This window comes from Sesamum indicum, linkage group LG7 (genome assembly GCF_026168435.1).
Source record: "Sesamum indicum cultivar Baizhima isolate 11 linkage group LG7, ASM2616843v1, whole genome shotgun sequence".
NCBI classification, from domain to species: domain Eukaryota; kingdom Viridiplantae; phylum Streptophyta; class Magnoliopsida; order Lamiales; family Pedaliaceae; genus Sesamum; species Sesamum indicum.
In genome coordinates this window covers 12,712,601-12,733,859 of record NC_142663.1, presented here as the reverse complement: position 1 = coordinate 12,733,859, position 21,259 = coordinate 12,712,601, and the positions used below count along the sequence as shown (strand labels likewise).

The following is a 21,259-nucleotide window of genomic DNA, read 5'->3' as shown; positions in this document are numbered from 1 at the left end:
AATTTTTTATTTAGAATAAATACTATCTAAATTTGTATATTTTAAACTGAGTATAGAATCATATAAAGTCAATAAAGTTGCAATTCTTATATTATTTACACAATTGGTAAAAAATTTACATAATTTTCCCTGTGTTATTAGATATATTGAACTTTTTTTAAAAGTAAATTATCTATACAAATTTAAAATATTACATCGGATATATATATACACTATAAAATATGCAAACCTATAACATAATTATTACATAATATTCTATATTATTAAAGTAATGAAATGATTTTTTTTTTTGTGGACATGTAATTGAATAAAAAATTATAAGTTATATAACATACTTTTTCTATAATACTATATACATTATGTATTGACACATATTTACATATATATTTTAACATAATTTATTTACTTTGTAAAATATATATGCATATATTGAGCTTATAGATATTCTTTGTGTTCATAATTTATAAAAAGATTATAAATATTATTTTTGAAATAAAATATGAGTAAAATTTAAAATTTTTAAAAATAGTTTAAGAGAGATATTTTAATAAAACATATTTCATGAAGTAGAATAAAAAAATATAGGGTTAAGTGAAAAGGACATTTTTATCTTATTAATGCTAAATTATTTTGTGAAGGGTATTTTTATTACCTTTTATATTTTAAGAATGTAAACGAAACAAAACACATAATTCAGACATGCAAAGTATATTTAACGTAAAAAGAATATAATCCTTCAAATTTTTAAAATGATGCAACTTGCAAGATATTCCTCAACTCATGAGATGTTCATCACGCGCTTCATACGCGACTTGACTTAATTTCTAATTGCGAAATGACATGTACACCCTCAATTATGAAGCATTGACCTTTTTGTACGGATATTATACCAACGGTTTGGATTCAAGTTAGGGATGATTGGAGAATATGGGAGAGCTTTTTCTTTTTGTATATTTGATATATTTTGTGAATTTTGGTTATCATTAAAATGATAGGATAAGACATATTGACCATAAATTGAAGTAAAATTTAGTAAGAAGATTATATTATTATGATAATATAGGGATCATCAATTTATGATAGATAAAATACATTGATTGTGAAATAAATTCATAAATTTAAAAAAAAAAATTGTGGGCGCAACATAGCACGCTGCTTGTATGAAAAAGAATCTTTTTGTACTATTTTTAAAAATATTTGGGAATCAAATTGAAGTTATATTATATGCATGAGGAGTTTTTAAATAATTTTTATCGATTGTGAAATAAATAATTAATAATAATAATAATAATGATTGAATGACTTTTTCAGATTCTATCATCATAGCAACCTTTCGACCCCTTTAATCATTTTATTTATATGTATATACTAAGAAATGAAACGGTAAGCGACGGTGGCGACGCCCTCTTCCTTCATCATCATCTCTCTCTTTATTCTTTTCTTTTTTAATATTTGGATTCTTGATTTGTACAATAATTTCATATACTAAACCACAACCAAACATTTCTAAATGTTCTTCTCTTGGGCAACATGTGTGAGAGCGGCTAACTTCATAAATGGATGATCACATCATCCTTCAAATTATTCTAATTACACATAAATCTGTAACTTTAAAAAAATTATATCAAGTATCTTGATGTTTGTTTTGTTAGAAGATCCTTCTGCTAATTAAAATTCACTGAATTAGCAAAAAAAAATAATAAAAATTCATATCCACACCGAATTAATTTATTAACGATTTATTACATGTCAAACACAAGTATAAGGGTACTTTAATCAGAATTCTTTTTTAGCCCAAATTCTGGTAGCGTACTCCATCAAAACCTCAAAAACTATTCTCAATGCTAATCAACAAATCCCCGTCAGGAATTCAGGATACTTTACACTAGCCTCAAATCTATTTTTGTATCAACCTCCAAGATATGACCATACCCAGTGGTTTCGAAACCCCAAAGAAATATTCGATACATCTAACCCCCGACATTTCTATATCCAGAAAAGTCCTAGAGTCAATTGAAACTGTGTAATGACCGTCACAAATTTTCCAGCTTGTATGCCCACTTACTACAAACACGTATTTGATACATGTCCTTTGTCAATAGAAAGCAGCAAGCTCTGAGTACTGAGAAGTTCCGTTTAATATTTCTGTTTGATGAGAATAAAACCAACAGAGGATAAACAAATCCCTGAAATGGGTCATCCGGTAATAGCTTATGAAGTTCAGGTTACTTCATTACTGAATGCAAATCAACAAGACTGTAAAAACTGTTGCGGTTTTGCATATACAATAACATGCTATCACCAAGTAAACTCATAAAACAGGAAGACCAAACATGTGGCAACCATTGAGATGCAAGAAAACAAGATCTCACAAGGCAGCTTCTTCGGGATCAATCTCGACTGGTACCTGGGGCAAATTATTGCCACCTCTCAACCGGGAAGACACATTGTCGATGGCAGAGTTGAGTTGGCTTATTTTTTCATTCAAGGTCTGCCTCGTTTTCTGAATGTCAAAAATGAGATGGAATAAGAAAGTGTTCGGTTGGGTTAGGATGGTAAGGGGAAGTTGGTGAAGACAGAAGAATATAAATGAGCTGAAGCTGCAAGTATCATAGTTACCTCCAAACCTTCATCATAGTAAATTGGTCGCTTGGCCCTCTTAAACCCATATTCATCTTCATTTAGCAATGATCTTCTTATCTAATAATACAAGAAAAGCAGAGTCAGTAACTAAATAAACAAAAGAAGCACAGAACATTACTGCATCCATAAACACTTTGTTGGACCTCATACTCTACTGCATCCATAACCACTTTCCTTTCCATAGTTCCCCCATAAGTTGTTATCCATTCTATACCATTAAGTACCCCATGCACGTATTGTATGTCATGCCATAAATTTTGGCATATATCATGTTTTTAGTTTCTTACATGTGTCTCTTAGCAGTGTCTGTGCTTCCAAGTACGACTTCGCCTAAGCTTATTTGTATAAATAAATTAATGTAAGTATCTAATCATTCCGTGTTATATAATCCATAAGACAATTTTTCCAAGATGCGAGTAATGGTTTTCATCCCAAGAATCAAACCTAAATAGCATTGCTTGGACAAATTTGGTACTCAAACTCAGGCTTCGTTCATTATATTTTTTGAGCTAAGGGCAATCCCTTTATCTCATAAATATAGTTAGCACCATCAACCAAAGCCTGAAGGAGCTTTAGAAGCAAACAGTGGGATCAACATCAAAATTGAGGTTTAAATGGATATTTATAATCACCTGTGGAGCAAAAATATAAGCAAGTGTTCCAAATACTGCACCTCCAAGAAGAAAACCAGCCACAAAATCAGCACCACTTCCACCGCTACGGTCACTACATGCAGAAGTAAAAAATTTACAAACCTAACATAGAGAATAAGTTCAACTTATATCTGGTAAAAGGCAAAAAATGTAACCAATGTCATTTACAAACAAAAGATATTTTCTCTAAAAAAATACTTATTTTCATTTTTATAGTCTACATCATATAAGATGATAGCAAGGAGAGCAAAAAGATCCCCTGATGTCATATTCAGTAGCCTAATGCTATAACCACAAGCACATTGGTAATATCAGGGAATTGCATAGCAATAACACACATGAATAGAACAACTTTTCAGAACAAAATGATAAAGTTGCATACATCGTGAGAGAGTCCATCATTGACAAATCTAGCAGTCAATATGTGAAAAAACATATGGTAACTTTTGACTCGGAGATAATCACAAATTGTGTCCCAGTTAAATCCTCCAGGTGCTGCCAAATGCTTTAAGAATGCATAATGCTAACTGCCAATATGGTCTGGCATAACACAAACTTCTTAAGTCAACTGAATTCCCAGAAAATTTATCTCAATGAGAATGTCATCCTGAAGAAGGCTTGAACAACATTTCTTTGAGGAATTACTATTTTTTAAATCATTTAGTAGAATGCTTGACCACTATTTCTTTGAGGAATTAATATTTCAAATCATTTAGTATCAAATTCAAACATTTATGCTACACAATGCTTGAAGGGCTTCTGCGGACCATATTTAAAGCAGCATATGGACATTGTTAATCCTTAGTATAGCTATCTCGATCAGAGTAACATAATTTTCCCAGTGCTAATGAAAATAGGATTAGTAACTAGAAACCATAGCTTCAACAGGCCATTTATGAAATTATGACTCTTGAGGACCAAGAACTATGTAATGGAAAGTAGTCAACCATCACTAACGTAGTTGAAGGATGCAAAAGAATTCCTTTTCTCCTGAGACAAGGAGCTAATGGTAACTTTGGAGGGCAACATTTAGACATTAAGAAGAACTCTGGAGGAAGGGTCTGCAGTCTCCATGCCACTGACTGTATAGCTGCAATACATGCCTTGTTACAGGTGGATAAAATGACCATATCCAGATATTTGAACGGTATATATGATGCTCCAGATCTCGAGCGACCATTACAGAAAGAAAGATTCCAAGAATAGCCAATGGCATTATCCATAAATGAAAGAACCATTCATCATGCCAGTTATTTCGTCTGTTGCCAAATTTTTTACCACATAATCAATATAAAAGATATATCTAGGTAATAGTGTTTAATTACAACCCAATGAAATAATGTATGGAATTCAGCAAAATCATACCGAATGCCCATTTCTGAGAGCATACTCATTCAAAAGCATAACTTCATATTGTTTCCATAGCACAAATATTTAACAAAGCCCCACCCCTCTGGCCACCTAATTTAACTTTTTGCACCCAAAGTCTTGAACCTTTTGATTACTTATGTACCCATCCTGTGCAAATTAAGAACCTATTTAGCACGTTTTCCCGTTAACTAAAAATAAATTCCAGATATATTGGAGAGAAACAATCATACTCGTATTGAGCACGAATAGACAAGTTGCGGTTGGCTCGAGTGGGCATCTTCCGTTGAATTGTTAGCATCTGAGTCTTGACAAAAGCGCTAGAATTTACAGATACAAGGCCACAGTTGTTGGTACGACGTCCTCCTGCAATAGAACCGCAAGGTTTTTGGACGAGACCAGTATACCAACAAACACAAAAATAAACAAAAACAAGTGGAATTCACGTAAAATCATCTCCACATATGTATTACTTACCGATGTAGATTGCAAGAGCCACACAAAATCAATAAAATAAAAGAGCAAGAGGGAAAAAAAAACGGGGGGAAGGAGGATACGAAGAGATGCGCATCCCCAAAAAAAAACGTAAAAAGTCGAATCGTGATATGATGTCGATGAATGTTGGGAATTTATGCAAGTAAAAAGGGAAAGGCATGTAATCCTTACCGGAAACAGAAACGGGAGCTACGGCGGTGGCCATCGGAAATCGTAAACAGGCTGAGTGAGAGATGGGGAGATACAGAGGTGATGTTTACTAACTACCCAGAAAACAGATAAGTGAAAAGAACACAAACCGCAATTTTTATGAGGGAAAATTTTCCTCTTTATATATTATGGGTGCGATTGCAAAAACCCAACACCACTCCACTCTATAAAACAAATAATAATAAAAGTGGATTTAAATAATAAAAACTAAAAATGTTGCAAAATTACATAATTACGTGTTAGGTGGAAGATTTTAATCGTTATTGGGATGGGATATGTCCCAACTATATATAAATAATCAGAATAAAAAATTATACAAAAGTTCAATTTAGTTATAGAGAAAGTCTTTAGTTGCAATGTACTTATAATTTTTTATTTATTTTAACTTAGTTTAAGAAAAACAATTTGTTTTTTTTTTTTCTGGGAAGTTGCAAAGAAAAGCAAAAGTTGAATTGGGCATTTTCGTTTAGCTTATGTGTAGGGGTCCACCTACAAAGAGTCGTGAATTTTTTATTTTAAATTATGTTATATTTTTTAAGTTTTATTTTATATATACTTATGTATATAAAATATTCTTAAACTCTATTATTTAACGTTGAAATTTCGTAAATAAATATGAGATTGTAAGGGATATGGCTATTATTTCATTGACTGATATTTGAGACAAATGGTTTAAAAATAATCCGATTATCTGAGCCAATCAAAAAAAATTGTTTATGTAATTCAAATTGGTATTCTGTTGACGAGCTTATAAAATGTTTTAAAACATCTCACAAGATGTTTAAAAATTTATAAAATGTCAAAAACTATCCGATAATTCTTTTAAAAAATGAGGCTACAAAACACAAAATAAAATATGGAATTCCCAACTTACTTTTAAGATTTTAAAAGCGCTTTGAACTTTTGCTATATTAATTACAGAAAGTGTCGTTACTAAATTATTTAAATACTCTTGAACTTATTTTTAAAATAAAATACGACATCTTATAGACTCTGAAAAAGTCATTGTACAAACTTATAAAATATTTTAGCCAGACCTCCTCTGAGTTAATTTGAAAATTGAAGGGATTTGTCCTTTGAGAAACTTTGAAATAAAATTGAAGGGGGAAGTACAGATTGAGCAGCAGTAGTGAAAAAGCCAAAAGAGGGGGTGAGTGGTTCATTGCTGATTGCTCTGCTTTCTTCGCCCTCATTGGAGTAGGTAACAAGGGTTTAAGGACATATCTATGAGCCCCATTGGTTTCTACATCTTTTGTCTTGCCTCCTCTGGGATTAGCCGCAACTAGCAAGCAGTACACACAAGTGTCCATCGCAAACAGTTATTCAAGATATTGATAATGTACACATTTTTTGTTTAAAGGAGGATCAAAACTAATTCCCTGACTCTCCCTGAGACTCGAAATACAGGACAAAAAATGGTGACCATTATGCAATCAAGAAGCTAACAAGGTTTGACAGGCTTCCAAACGACGTCTCAGGAGCCGTGCTTTCTTTCACTGCTGCCTGTTTCAACCAAAGTCCAAGCTTCATTACTAAAAAGGCAAGCATCTTCTTCACATGCACAATTACCGGAAACAGCCCCAGAAGAGAGAAAAAAAAGAACATTATGAAAATGAAGAGAGTGAATGCTAACAGAAATATTTCGATATCACACTGTCCCGGCTACTATACTCTTCTACATATATACAACCAGCCGTTTAGGACTCTTTCACTTGCAAACTAAAGAGCAAATGGCGGTCTGAGACGGACCTAGCAAAATTATATATAAATCCTGTAGGGTATCAACCATATGGATTCAGTTACAGCATGAACTCACCGAGACACTGAAGTATGTGATCCTACTATATAATAGCTTCAACTACCGTTTAACTTACTTGGGATCACTCACTAATTATCTCTTAAATTGCCAAAGAGCAGCATTGAAGTATTGACGCGTTCCCTCTCGGACACGAGCTGCTCAGTTTTGGGAGCAGGTTTTGTGCTGAATTCCTTCTCAGGGAATGGGAAAGAAAGAGATAGGGAAAGAGATGCTGACACATCATCTTCTGTCTTGCTCCTTGCCTCTTCCCGAATATGTTCCTCATTTACTGTCTGGTCCACTTTACTAACCAACACCGACCGGGTGCCCAAAGACAACGGTTTTATATCAGCCCCTAGAGCAAGCTCAAGATTTGGTGCTCTATCATTAAGTCGATCTGGTTCTAACTGATGCATTTTCCAGGGCGTGGATCCATCAGCAGATTGTACGCCCTTCACAGGCTGTTCTATTGGGAAGAAACGTCTTTCAGCATGTTCATTAAATCCGGGTATGAGAGTCTCAACACAAACTTCCTGATGTCGATTATGCAGTGCGTAGGAGCTAGAAGGCACATGATTGATCTGTGACACAAAACCATACAAGAACTGTTTCAATTATCAAATTTATAAAAGCGAGTAAAATTAATCTGTCTCTACTCACTTTTTCAAGTACTCCACATGTCTCATTACGTGCGTCATCATTCCTAAGGGGCACTTTGCTAGTGCCAGCATAAAGCGTTCGAGGCACCACAGGCGATGCAGGATGCATACTGTCGTTGTTAAAAGGCCATCTCCTGTGCTCCACATTCAGGTCTCTGGTTTCCTGATGATCCTCCAAAGGAGTTTCTCCACCCGTGGATAGATCTCCAGCATCCACACTTAACTTCACTTGATTTTGATTACATATCTTACTACTCTTATCCAAAAGAGTTCCTTCACCTGTGCCTTCCTTAAGCTCACCCGCAACAGACTTGCTGGAATGATGCGATGACTGCTGTCTATCAAGTAGGCGAGTATCATGCATCATTTGTTCCCTTCCAGAACAACTAGAACTTCTAACAGGAAGGTGAGGACTGCAGCTGGAACTGATACCTCCTTCCTACAGGCAATAGTGTACATTTGAATTATCAGAATGCCATGGGATGCCAGCAGAATAACATCTTCAAAAAATTTCAGCTCAGCAGACAAGATCTTCATAAACATCAAGCTCAAGAAAGTAATTACTCCACAAACAGGAAAAGTGATAAACACAAATGCCTAAGACTTGAACTGGTAACACTTATGACAGACATGCATCAAGCTACCACAGTTTAAAGGCAGACAAGGTAACAGATACCATTTTAAAGAAACTAAGGCATAAAGCCCAATCCCTAGTCAAAAAACATCTAGAAACTTGCCATATCAATTCAGACTTCTGATACCACACTAATGATATCTGATAAACAGGATGCTGGTTTTTTTTAGTAAGGACATCTACAAAAAAAAACAAAAATTTGAACAGCAGCATTTCAAACGGAAAAGAATGGCCAAAAGCCATCACTTATTGCACCATCCGAGAAGTTCAGGAAATCATGAAGAAAACCACGTAAGCCAAACTAAGAACTACTAGACTGCAAACTCTATTATTAATAAACGAAACAGGAACTTTTAACTGCAGATTCACATACTCTTATTGCAACAAACATTACAGCCATTCTTATGCAGACAGAGCATGAGGTGTGGCTTTTGTTCTCTACATGTTCAACTTGTAAGCAATTTATTCAAGCAGAAAAATAGAGAACCTAAAAAACTGAGCCATATGGATTATGCCGCTTAAACCCCAAATTCTTAATGTGCCAATGCTCACTCAAGAATGGCAATTAACTGAAATAAAGGGGTAATGCAAAAAAGACCCAAATAGACAAATAGAGATGAAAATAACACCAGGAGACAAAGGGATGAAGAAAATTTCCAGGTGAGATGATCTGATACCAATCTCCTTGATTCGGTACAGCATGAAATAAGTTAGTATTGCAGAAAGCCCAAAATGCAGGGGCAAGTAGAAATCTATAAAAAACTAAAACAAGCATCGCTGTTGCTTCACATCATTAAGTAGAATCACACTTGCAGACCCTATAAATTTCAGCACTCCCTTTGCATCACCAATTAGGATAAATTACACAAATGTGGGAAGATACACCTTTACAGAACTCTCACTTTAATCACACAAGCAATTTAGTACACCTAAACAAAAATATCCTCAAATGTATATGTGAAAGGAATGGGCAGTACCCGTTCTTGGCATTGTTTAGTGCTCTCACTTTCTCCTGCCACTGTGGAACTAGAATTCGGTCTATGATTCAGCGAATCCAAAGATGATACACTGGCAACAGCTCTAGAAGACAATAGATTCCGTAACTCTTCTGAAGCAGGCATGTCAAGCACGGGAGATGCATCTTCGCTCGCAAGTAAATCCTCAGTGATAGGTCCAAGTGAGCATCTATTCTCAGGCAAGGACATTATAGGTGGGGGTATATCCCGAGGAGCACAACATTGGTTTAAGGACTCGGGCATCTTTTGCAGGCAACTTTCCTTCTTTCCTCTAAAGACACCCCAAAGGAAGAATAACATATTCCAGCCTGCATGTAAATGACAAGATAAATGCATTGCATCATCGCTGGCAGCATGAAACAATACTAGAAGGCCTAAATTATAAACTATCAAATCACTTGAATATTCATCACGCATCAAATAGATAACCATTGGATAATCAAAGTTCAACCAGCATCTTTACCCAATTTTAGCAAGTAGCATAAATTTCTGTCTATGGCCATTTGAAAGGTGTTCCATGGTAGGCAGGCAGCCTAAATAGCTTTCGCTCTGTGTCGTTCACTTCTGACACGGTTCAAATGGATATACCAAAATTTTCAACTAGCTAACAACTTCAATTCACATCATAGTAAAGTGCTCGTAACAGGTACCTTATGAGAGCGTGAAGTTCAAGACCATTTGATTCAATAACAATGACAATATTCACATTCAAAAAGGGTCATCGTACAAGAAGAAATTGAGAGGTTTCAAACAGGGAAAAGGTCTGATTACTATATGACAAAACTCCACTTACGCTGGGATTTATCAGGAAGCTGATTGGAAGCAAATATGAGGAGCTCAACACCATTGACATTTCCTCTGAGAGCAAGGTCTTTCTTCATCATATTATCCAGCAAAACTTTATAAATCTTTTCATAGCTGTAGCATTAACAAGATGTCAACTCTTCAACAGAAGAAATAGCAATAGAAAACGAATAACTAAAAATTCATAGTAGTGATGGGGTGAAAAGTTTCATAAAATTACCTCTCAAGACATAGTGGAGTAAAAAGTTTCACAAAATTACCTCTCAAGATCTTTAGCGAAAAAGAACAGGGCTATATTATCTTCTCTAACACCACATTCCTGAAACTGTATTGGCCAAGTACTTTTGCGAGGCACTTCATAGAGGACAATTCTGCTTTTAAACTTGTTTACAGCCTCAATAACTTTCGGCGATGCAGATGTTGATAAATGAGCTTGGATTCCATCCCATGAATCAAAAGTTTCGTCACTTCGACAGATCTCAAAACTTCCCCTGCACATAAAGCAAATATGTAAGCATTACAAGTTTTAGAGACCAAATACAGCAGACTACCAAAATGGAGAAGCAGTAATAATTTTAAAATAAAATACTAGCGAAAATAAGTCCATACTGCCATATATGTTCGTGCTCTGGAATTGCTAAGTATTTCAAAAAGGCAGGCACTGCTGCTGGAGCATTACTGAACACATCCCTTGAGAAAGGGCCATTATGGACACCATCTCGTGCTCCAAAAGGAAGTCCCTCTACAGGAACCAGCGAGGACTGCTTCACACTACTGATAGTTTCCTGTTTAAGATGATCAGGGGTCGAATTCCGGGATACCTCAGACAGCTCTGCGTTGGAAGCCAATTTCTTGTTTCCAGCAGAACTTGAAATATGATCGTGATGAGAAGCTACTTCACAAGCCACACTTGAAATGGATGACTCATCAGATTGGCCGAGAGCTCTATGCTTTCGGTACACTCCTGGCTTTCTCAGAACAGCAGCCTCTATAGCTGCTTTAAGGTTATCACTTTCATCTCTTAAAGACTTTACAGATGATTGCCCAAAGCGGCTACTAGAATATTCCTTCATCCGCTCACCAGAACTTGTTAAATCCCCAGGCCTAGGTGATCCATCGGGTAGAACTTCACTAGCACTTAACGGTGGCCTGTCAGCAACAACAGAACTGGCAGCATCCTCCTTCAGGCTAGTCCGATTAGATTTTTGTTCAATATTATTAACTCCACCGGCAGAAGAAACCCCATGATTACCATACACTGATGGTCTCTTAAATTCACCTGCCCACGCACAAAAATAGAAGTTTTTGAAGCAACAATAATAACAGTTAAAACGACAAAATCTGTATCATGGACCAATATGGAACGCTGAATCCAACTGTACCTTGAGAGCTGGATAACTCTGCAGTCCTTCGAGCTGCAAGACCGGATGATCTTGTTAACGCTGCTGATCTACCATCAGTTTGTACAGGCTTCATGTCATGGTGGTTAGCAACGGTAGCAAGCGAAGAAGACTCTGCACGAGATGCTTGTTTTTTTTCAATTCTTGATGTAGAACTCATAGAAGTACCCATTATTGGATTAGCGGATGGAAGTTCAGCTTTGAATGAGTGATGGCGTTCAAATGGAGTCCTCTGTTTTGTACTTTTACTGTCTTGGCTGTGAGTTGGTCTAGGAGACAGCATCTTTAGTTTTGATTCAGACCGCATGGAGTTTGTACATTTAAATGACATAGATTTGCCTATCGCTCTGACAACACCCTCCTTAAGCCGAAAAGAGCCATGTTCCTTAGCTGATTTCTGCCTCTGAATAACAACTTGATCTACAAGCTTGACCTTTGGTTTTGAATTCAGAGAATTAAATGACTTTGACTTCGAGAAAGTACCTGCAGAATAGGAAGAATTTGTTGATAACTGCAACACAACCACTAAGATGTTTGTCAGGACAAAACCCAGATCAGTGCATACACTAACTTAAGAAGTCAGAAAAAATCTCCATCAATGTCGCATATAGTAAGACAATGTAAAAGGCACACAATATAACCTCGAGAAGTATTCACTCGTAGATTTGAAGCGGAGCTTGCTGATTCGGTCGTATCATTAACTGGAACTGTGTCTGAAGAAGAATGGTGCGAAGACTGCAGTCTACCCTTATCCGTGTACTTCAAAGAATTTTCACGGGAAAGCGCAGCTAGTTTGCTAGAACTAGAGGTCTTTGGTGACCTAACTGTTGGCTCAAGTGCTGGCTTCTTTGCTATAGAAGAAACTTCAGAATCAGCATCATCTCTATGCCTTTTACACGGAATTCTCATATAACCTTTTGTTCTGGGTCCCTCAACATCAGAACCATTTACATATTCACTACTTGCTTGACCAGAGGAGTTATTTTTCTCATTTTCATCCATTCCTCCATTCTTTTCTTGCCTTCCAACTCCCTCCTGATCCATAGTCTTGCATTCTTCACACAGCCATTCACCTTCAGGGACTTTTTCCATCATTTCCCGCATGCAATAACTGAGACAGAGAAGTGGTGGTCATCATTGTGGATCCAGATATATGCAAACTGCATGCACAACAACTCCAAAAAAATTTAAGGCTTACGTGTGTTCTGCCCCATCACTGCACCGACAACAGATAGCAAGCAAATCCTCCCTCCCTGCATCTCCACATATATCACAAACTTTCACCTTTCCAACAGAAGAAAAGCTTCAATCAGTACTTTGGTCACAAAAAAAATTGATTTAGAATGAGATGATCATTGAAGATAAAATAGCTTGCTTATTAACAACTATATATCTTCCAAGTTTAAAATCAACATCAACCCTTTCAAGAAGTACAATTACTTATAAAAATCAAATATCATCATAAATTTCTACATCTTCAAGGTCTAAGATCAACCTTTTCAAAATGTACAAGCATCATCATGTTTTGATAAATCATTCTAAAGCAACAAGCTGGTCAAAATATCACTTCAAATGAGGCTAGCAATATTATCAAAACAATTGCAACATCTAGATTCAGGTATCAAACATCAAACCTAGAAATTTGGGATACACTTTTCTTGGAAATTAAGGAAATACTGAGACAAATCTTTTTTCATAATAAAATTCATAAGAAGTCTGAGGATAATTCAAATCAACTATATTCAATTCAGGATAGCAAATCGAAATGAACTTTAAATGATAAATCAGATATGTAATGAAAATGTGACAATTGTACCAAAACTATACTGTTTATGCGTTAAATGGTCTTTAAGTTCAAGAATCTACTGTTACTTGATTCAAATAAGACTGGGACGTATTTTTCTCTTTATCAGATATTCAAGGGGATGTCCATCACCAAAGAGAACATAAGAAACATACTTGAAATTCTTTTTCTCAATGAACTATCAAGATTACTGGAGAGATTTTCAAGAATATAAGCAATTTGTTACTGTGGTAGTGTAGTTAGAATTAGTATAAGAAAGACATACTGATTTACCAGATTCTAGAATTATATGAAATAGGATGCAGTAAAATTTTCCACCAGACAAGAAAGAATCAAATTCTTACATCATGCTCCACCATATCCGAGTCATCAGTCTCATCAACTGGATGAACTTCCACCTCCATCTCATCATCTTTTTTCACAGAATTAAGAACGGTAGGAGGAGGATCACCAGAAACAATATCAGATGCTACACCTCTAGGCAACGATGAATCCAAGTGTTCAGTTGAGCCCTCCAACGGTTCATCCTTTATATCAGACTGCTTATTATCCGTAACAGCCCTTGGTTTCGGTTCATGTGACAGGTATTTTTCATTTGAAGCTTGAGAAAAAGCATTCTGACCCTTCAGCAGGTCAGTAGCATCGTCAGTGTATTTTGAAAAAGGAACTCCCACAGAATCTGGATTTTGTGAATTTAGTCCAGTTTGTTGTGAGCTACTATGAAGCACCTTGTCAGAACTTTCTCCACTACATTTGTTCAGATTATTATATATCTTACTGTCCTCAGTATCAGATTTTTTATTTGCATGCTCATCAGTTCCACTGACACATGACAAGCAATCATCATGCCCTTCTGGAACTCTTCGACTCTCAGACTTTGAGTGCACCACACTGTCATCTGATGCAGATGCATGGGAAGTCCTCGAGGATGCCTTACCTACTGCATTCTCAGAGAAAGAATCAGAAGTTGAGTTCATGCCTGCCACAGCGCTCAGTACACTTAGTTGCCCAATTTCAGTATTCTCGGCACAGGTTTCTCCAGCAGATTCATCAGTCGATCCCAGAAGAACCTTATTGACATGAAAGCAAGATGAGCAAGGTGCAGAGCACACGTTACATGTCCCAGATTTCCCTGTATACTCAACCTTTTGGCTTCTATCACAAAAACTACTGAAGCCCTTGCTATTTTCAGGTTTCACCTAACCAATAAAAGTAAATAATTAGTTGAATAATGCATAAAAAAAGAGGAGTAACTAGAGGCAGGAGTAACTAGAGGCTAATGACAATAGAATAAGTCTTTCATCAATTAGAGAAGTTAAGAAAAATAAAGCAAGCCACATATATAGAGTAGGCTCCGACAGGGCACACGCATTATAACCATCAGCTTTAGCTGAAGCGGTTGCTGGAAAGAATAAACAAGGTGCAGCATTTCATCAGCATCAAGTATAAAAAGAAAAAATAAGGCACTTAAACTGTATTTATCACCATCCAAAGACACGGATCAGAGAAGGCACAATCCCGTATGACAACTGAACTAATAGAATTATTCCCAAATTCACTTTACAAGATTGGGGAAACCAAATGAGCTCTCGCAAGTTGCAATGGTTAATACGACCTCTCACCAAATAATTCATTTAGCTATTCTCAGATAGTTGAGCATAATAATGAAATACATTAAGATCTCTAAACACCAGCATCCATATGATGATCTCTCAACAGATAGACGATCGAACGGATCATTAATATGGCTCATCCAGCAACTAAATGGTCTGCTCTAACCCAAAGAGGAAGGGATGAAACAATGTAAACAAAACCAAGTTAAGTATTATCCTCCTAATATCTTGTAAGACCTTTATCTGTTGCCCATTCTTCACCACATTGTGATCTCGTCAGCATGACTAGATAGAATCAGTTTCTCCAAAGTTGTCTATTTTACTCTACTGCATACCCTAATGCACTTACAATACCAAAAATGCAAGTTTGGCAGCAACACACTACCATGAAATTAGACCAATACTATTAGTAGCAGAAGCATGTACAATTTCATAATTTTCTTTTATAGCCATATTCTTGCGGACCAACGCTTGGTAACCACTTCTCTTCACTTCTTAACTCAAGATTTGAGACGCAAAAGAGAAACGAAGACATGATGACAAAAAATGACTACTTGTTTATCACATGGTATGTGGTACATGTCCAAAGGAACATAATGAATACTAGATTGCAATATATTGAAGTGTAAATAGGTTAGCAGATAGACTCTTGTGTGATGACTTTTCCACGACAAATAACTGGTCAAGAGGTGTGCTACGAGAGTCCTAGTATCATGGTGACAATGGACCATTTTTACATAATCATTATTGGTGCTGCACACCTGTGCTCCTTAGACCATCAGGTACGAGTTTTGTAAAATGAAATGTATTATTACCTTCTTTCACAAAACAAATATAAATTCAAAACGAATAAGTGGTTTTTCAAAAACCTCCACTTGCATCAAGTAAAGTAGGAGTAAATTCGCACGGGATCTATGAAAATATCAATTGTGACAATGATCCTATGACATATCTTTGTTTCCAATGATGGGTCACCAGAAGGGAAGGCAACAGACATTGGAGAAGAACTATACAATTAACTTCATACAAAGATTGAAAAATTAAGACAGCAGGTTTTCATAATACACTGCTGGCCAATTTCCTATAATTCTAGAGACAATGAGAATATTCTTTCTTCTCATTTCCTCTTTTATATATCGGAATAAACCAAAGCAAGCTCGTTTTATTTATTCATAATAGAGCTGAAATAAACCAAAAAAAAAATTGCCTCCTCCCTATTATTTTCCCTCATCCGTCCAATGCCCCATGTTTCCCTCTTTCTAATCATCTAATTAGAATCAATCAATCTGAAAAGAAAAGGCTCCTTCTATTAATCAAAATGTATGAATGAGAAAGGTTAGCGAGCATGCGTAAAATAGAGTAAGAGGAAAAGAATAAGAAATAACAGCAGTGATTACCCGGATATTTATCTCACCATATGGGTCAACAAGTCACGATTTGCTTCATCAACTGGCCCTTGCATCCTAAAGTTTCCGCTCAATACTGGGGTAATCTGAGAAGCACAAAACAGTACAATAAAACACACAGAATCTTCAGAAGCTTGCACCATGTAACTCACACAACCCTAGAGTAACATTAACATAAATCCGCTAAAGCTCCCTCAGTATCACATAAGAGCTTCTATATTCATCAAATTTACAAAGATGCAAAATAGGTGACGCAAGCAACTGAAACATACATTTATAATTTACAGATAAATCCTCTAATCGACCTATTGCGGATGAAGGCATAGTATAAGTCTGCAAGTTCACCACTCTCAAAAATCAATTTCCCCAATAAAATCAATTAAGAACTGAAATTTAGACAAATAATCGAACATGCAGAAAACTGAAAAACATATTTAAAATCAATAAAAAGGGAGGAATCAACTGAACCCTAATAGAGTATGCTAAAACGGGGACCAAACACACCTGGGGCTTGGATAAAGTGGGAGTGACATCGCAGAGGTCTTGGAGGGTTCGCTCCCTGCGCTTATTCATGTGCTACTTGCCCGCCGGTCGATCAATCATTAATCTCCCAATTACTATTTAAAAACACAAAAATGAGAAAAACCATGTGTGAAGAAATAATCAAATGCAGAAAATGCAATTATTCCCCTCTATCACTATCTCCAGATTAATTACTCAAGGAATCAACACGGAAATTAGGATTCTAATTACAAAGCATGTACTGGATAAATCGGAAATTCATTCACTATACTACATATATATTAATTAATTACAAAAAGGATCTGAAGGGGGGAAAAATCCCCAGAAAAAACCTTGCAGAATTTAGGCGAGAAGGTTTTGGAGGAAATTAAGAAGACGAGGAAGGAGATGGGGAGAGTTTTGTATGTATGTATGTATGTATAAGAGAGACCTGGCCCTGATGGTTTTTGCTGTGGGTGTTGAGTTTCAAGTTTTTCCTCTCTCTATATATATTTTCCTTTCTCTCTCTATACTTACAAAATACAGATATTACACTGTCTCTCCTTATATTTCCACCTCTCTTTCTCCTTCCCTTTTTTCTTCTTCTATTTATTATTTTTTCGGCCAAATTACGACCAGCTATTATGATATTTTTTATAATTATAAATATTTTTTAAAATTAAAATACGTCTTACAAATACATTTTTATAATATTCCATTACAAAAGTATTTATAAAAAGTTATTGAATTTAAAAAATATTTATAATTTTTAAAATAATTAAAATTATAATAAATTTCAGTAAAGCCCATTATTATTTATCTTATTACTTATTATTGTGATGTGAGAACGAGAAAAAATACTATTTACCAAAATTAATTGTCAAGCCATTATTATATATAGCGAAAAATGCTTCTCAACATTTAATAATAACAAGGTATAACCCCATCGTCTTTTTCTTGATGTTTGATATGATTATATGTAAATTTTATATAGTGTAGAAACTAATGTATAGTATTCCTAAAATTATTTAAATCTAACAAATAAACTATTCGTCAGTTAAAATTTATCGAATTTATTGATATTAATTAAAAAAATTAATAAAAAATTCATATATACTTCCAATATATTTATTACTGACTTATTACAGATCAAATAAATATTTTTCTAATCAAATTACCCTTATAAAGGTAATATATATATATATTCACATGTATTAGCATGTGAAAACGTATAAATATAATTTGGTTATAAAATATTCATTTGATAAGTAATAAATTAGTAATATGTTAGTCAATAGTACATATAATATTTTTTGTTGTTGTTGATATCGCAAAATTTTATTAATTTTGATTAATGAATTATTTATTTGTCAGACAATAATTTATTTTACAGGTGTTATATGTAATTTTCTAAATAATAAAGAATTTACATATAATTTTATTAAATTCTTGGGAAGAACAGTGTAATCCCTAATAATAATTGTATATAGTATCAATCCAACGCACCTTTAATATAAAACTGTATTTATTTATTTAATTAAAAAATGAAAAAAAAAAAGTTATTGTACATACGCTTTAACTGTGCTTCAGTAACGAATAGTATGGACATTTAGTAACGTATACTTTTTGGATAAAAAAGTTTTTGTTTCGTTGTTGTGTATATGGTATATATTGCACCTTTGAATTATAACTTAATGTACTTATTTATTTATCTTTTTACAAGAGATGCATATCAATTATAAACCAATGTGATATTAAAACATGATAAAAGATCAGTACAGATATTTATGTGGGACATGTGAGAAGTGAAAAATATGTGTAATTGATTTTTTCAAGAGAAAAAGAAGCAATTAAGTCGAACGTAAAGCAAATACGCACTTTTACCATTTCCTCTTAATTTTAATAATTAGGTTGTCATTAGTTTTTTTTTTATATATATACATAGTATGTAAATTATCGCCATTATTTATATTTAAATTCAATAAATAATTCAACATATCGATAATCTAAATAAATAATACAATAAAATAAGAAATTACTACAGAAGTAGACACACACCCGCATTTGTGCAATTTAAACCTACAATTTTATGATTATGATGCCTCATTCTTACAAATCGACTAATGCCTCGTTGACAGGATTATTATTAGTTTTTTAAATGAAAGCGATGGACTATTAGTTTTTGAGTGAATCAATTATAATCACAAAATTTTAAATATTTATACCTATCAACTATTTTAATAATTATATACTAAATATTAATATTAAGTAATTATATAAATTTAACAACTACGAATTAAAATGAAACAATATATATTATTAAAATTGAATAATATGTCACATATTAACGAGGGTGGAATCCTTGATTTTATTATAATGACATAATTATTCATTGATAGTAGGCGGGGGGGGGGGGGGGGCAGGCTTTTCTAGGGGTCCGTAGCCGTAGGGGATGGGTAAGCTTTTTCGTGTCAGCTGCAAGATTGCGTGACTTGTGCAGCCCATGGACGGTCACACGTGTGGTGGCCGAGGCACGTGACTTGCCTCGCGTGCATCCTATTTATTGCCTGTCCAAACAATTGGAATATATTCTCATCTCTAAAGTAGGGAGGGGCATTATTGGTATTCACCACTTTATTTCTTTTAACTATTTTTATGTATCTCTCTCTCTCTCTCTCTACATATATATATCCAATACATCATATAATTATCTTATTTTATATATAATTTATTGAGTAAATAAAATTATATAAAAACATATATTTATCTGTACTCTTACACTAAAGGAGACTGGTCTTTTGGTATCGCACCTATTTCTGATCTGCATAATCACCTTTCAGTAGTTGTTTTTTCTTTCTTTTATACATTTTCAGTCATTTTTTTCTCACCATAATATATTACAACTATACTTATAAATTTTTTGTTTTCAATAGTTTTAAATAGTTATGGACACGTGTGAAGTATACCACAAACCAGTAATTCGTGTAATTAAGAACGGTACTATTCGCACGCAAAATGTATGCGCTAAAATAATCTTTTATAAAATCCAGTTATTATAATCTCCTCATATTTAATACATGATATAGATAATGGGCATGACTCGCTTAATCTATCTATACATATATAAAGGAATATTTTTTTTTTTTATTTTTGGATTTAACGCAATTTAGCTTATCTGATATTGCAAATAAGCAGATTAACTTTATATGAAAAAAAATAGCAATTTATCAAACACCCACACATATCAACTAATATTGAATAGCTGGTTATTGATTAATAATGCAATAAGTTAATAACTATTTTTTTAATTTAAGTTAGAACATCAGTATTAATTATTAATTATATTACCATATTTTAATTATTCAATTTTCCATGCATAGGGCTATTAAAAATCTTATTAGTTGTTCTCTTATTTCCAAAAAGTAAAAAAATTGAATGCCTTAAATGTAGCAATCAATAAATTAAGATTGAGTTTCATTCAAATTTATTAGGCTGTAAATAGCATATAATTAGGGTTTCAAATTCCTATGATTTTGCATCAAAATTGATAACCTTAATTAAATTTATTCGTTTATCTCACAATTTTTTAGAACCTTATATATGGGTTTTAAATTTTCTTACACTTTGTGTCAAGTTAAACTTTCATATTGCGACAGTTTAAACCTGTAAATACCTCAAAATTTGCTCTATTAATTCTTCTTGTTTAGGCTCGAAAAATATATAAATAATTAATTAACTTTATTTTATAATTAAAATGAAAAACTCTTCCGTGTGCGATTCTAGATGAGGCTCTTCTTCTCTTCTGTTCACTCTACATTGACACGATTCTCCACTAGAATGATAAAAGGTAGGCAAAGGGCACCGTGAGTTTTTGGCAATTTCACTTTTCGTCTTGTAACTGTAGGGTTGATATATTTTTCATCATTTATCTTTTTAATAAATATATTTGATCCAGTTTGTTTGGAATTTTTGACATATTTAATCATGTAAATATTGACTAAACAGATTTAGTCATGTATGTATTTTAATAAAACATATGCTTAATAATGACACTATTAGTCCTTTTGTTTCTGAAAAAGAAAAACGGTGGCCGAAAATAGTTTAGGGAAATGCATGCACAACTTGTTGGGTTTTCACTTAATGTTATTTCTCACAAGAAAAACACACACATTCTCAACATCCCAAACCCTAATTTTCTCCCAAAATTTTTAATTTCTTCTTACAAATCCTAATGTTTCTTCCAAATCCCTCTCTA

At 34.1% G+C, this 21,259-nt stretch overlaps 2 protein-coding genes across 2 annotated transcripts; both read right to left on the bottom strand.

Moving 5' to 3' along the window:
- Positions 1-2,207: 2,207 nt before the first annotated feature.
- LOC105166843 (Low-density receptor-like protein) lies at positions 2,208-5,495 on the bottom strand. The gene is made up of 5 exons (XM_011086334.3): positions 5,331-5,495; positions 4,898-5,030; positions 3,276-3,369; positions 2,620-2,700; positions 2,208-2,503 (listed from the first exon to the last, which is right to left on the bottom strand). The coding sequence occupies exons 1-5, from the start codon at positions 5,362-5,364 to the stop codon at positions 2,369-2,371; spliced, it is 477 nt and encodes a 158-aa protein (XP_011084636.1). The 5' UTR covers positions 5,365-5,495; the 3' UTR covers positions 2,208-2,368.
- A 1,496-nt stretch (positions 5,496-6,991) lies between these two features.
- On the bottom strand, positions 6,992-17,555 carry LOC105166844 (ASI1-immunoprecipitated protein 2). The gene is made up of 13 exons (XM_011086335.3): positions 17,358-17,555; positions 17,008-17,120; positions 16,512-16,589; positions 13,829-14,683; positions 12,879-12,964; positions 12,322-12,791; positions 11,663-12,163; positions 10,890-11,559; positions 10,541-10,771; positions 10,270-10,394; positions 9,438-9,784; positions 7,828-8,265; positions 6,992-7,748 (listed from the first exon to the last, which is right to left on the bottom strand). Exons 2-13 carry the CDS (start codon positions 17,074-17,076, stop codon positions 7,257-7,259), a joined length of 4,362 nt encoding a protein of 1,453 aa, XP_011084637.2. The 5' UTR covers positions 17,077-17,120; positions 17,358-17,555; the 3' UTR covers positions 6,992-7,256.
- Positions 17,556-21,259: the final 3,704 nt, after the last annotated feature.

Excerpts from the sequence above, each read along its gene's own strand:
- LOC105166843 (XM_011086334.3), bottom strand. The coding sequence starts at position 5,364 with ATGGCCACCGCCGTAGCTCCCGTTTCTGTTTCCG. Across the intron at positions 5,031-5,330 it reads AGCTCCCGTTTCTGTTTCCG|GAGGACGTCGTACCAACAAC; the intron begins GTAAGGATTACA and ends GTTCTATTGCAG. Across the intron at positions 2,504-2,619 it reads ACTATGATGAAGGTTTGGAG|AAAACGAGGCAGACCTTGAA; the intron begins GTAACTATGATA and ends TTTGACATTCAG.
- LOC105166844 (XM_011086335.3), bottom strand. The coding sequence starts at position 17,076 with ATGAATAAGCGCAGGGAGCGAACCCTCCAAGACCTCTGCGATGTCACT. Across the intron at positions 12,164-12,321 it reads ACGAGTGAATACTTCTCGAG|GTACTTTCTCGAAGTCAAAG; the intron begins GTTATATTGTGT and ends CCTATTCTGCAG. Across the intron at positions 8,266-9,437 it reads CTAAACAATGCCAAGAACGG|GAAGGAGGTATCAGTTCCAG; the intron begins GTACTGCCCATT and ends TATTGCCTGTAG.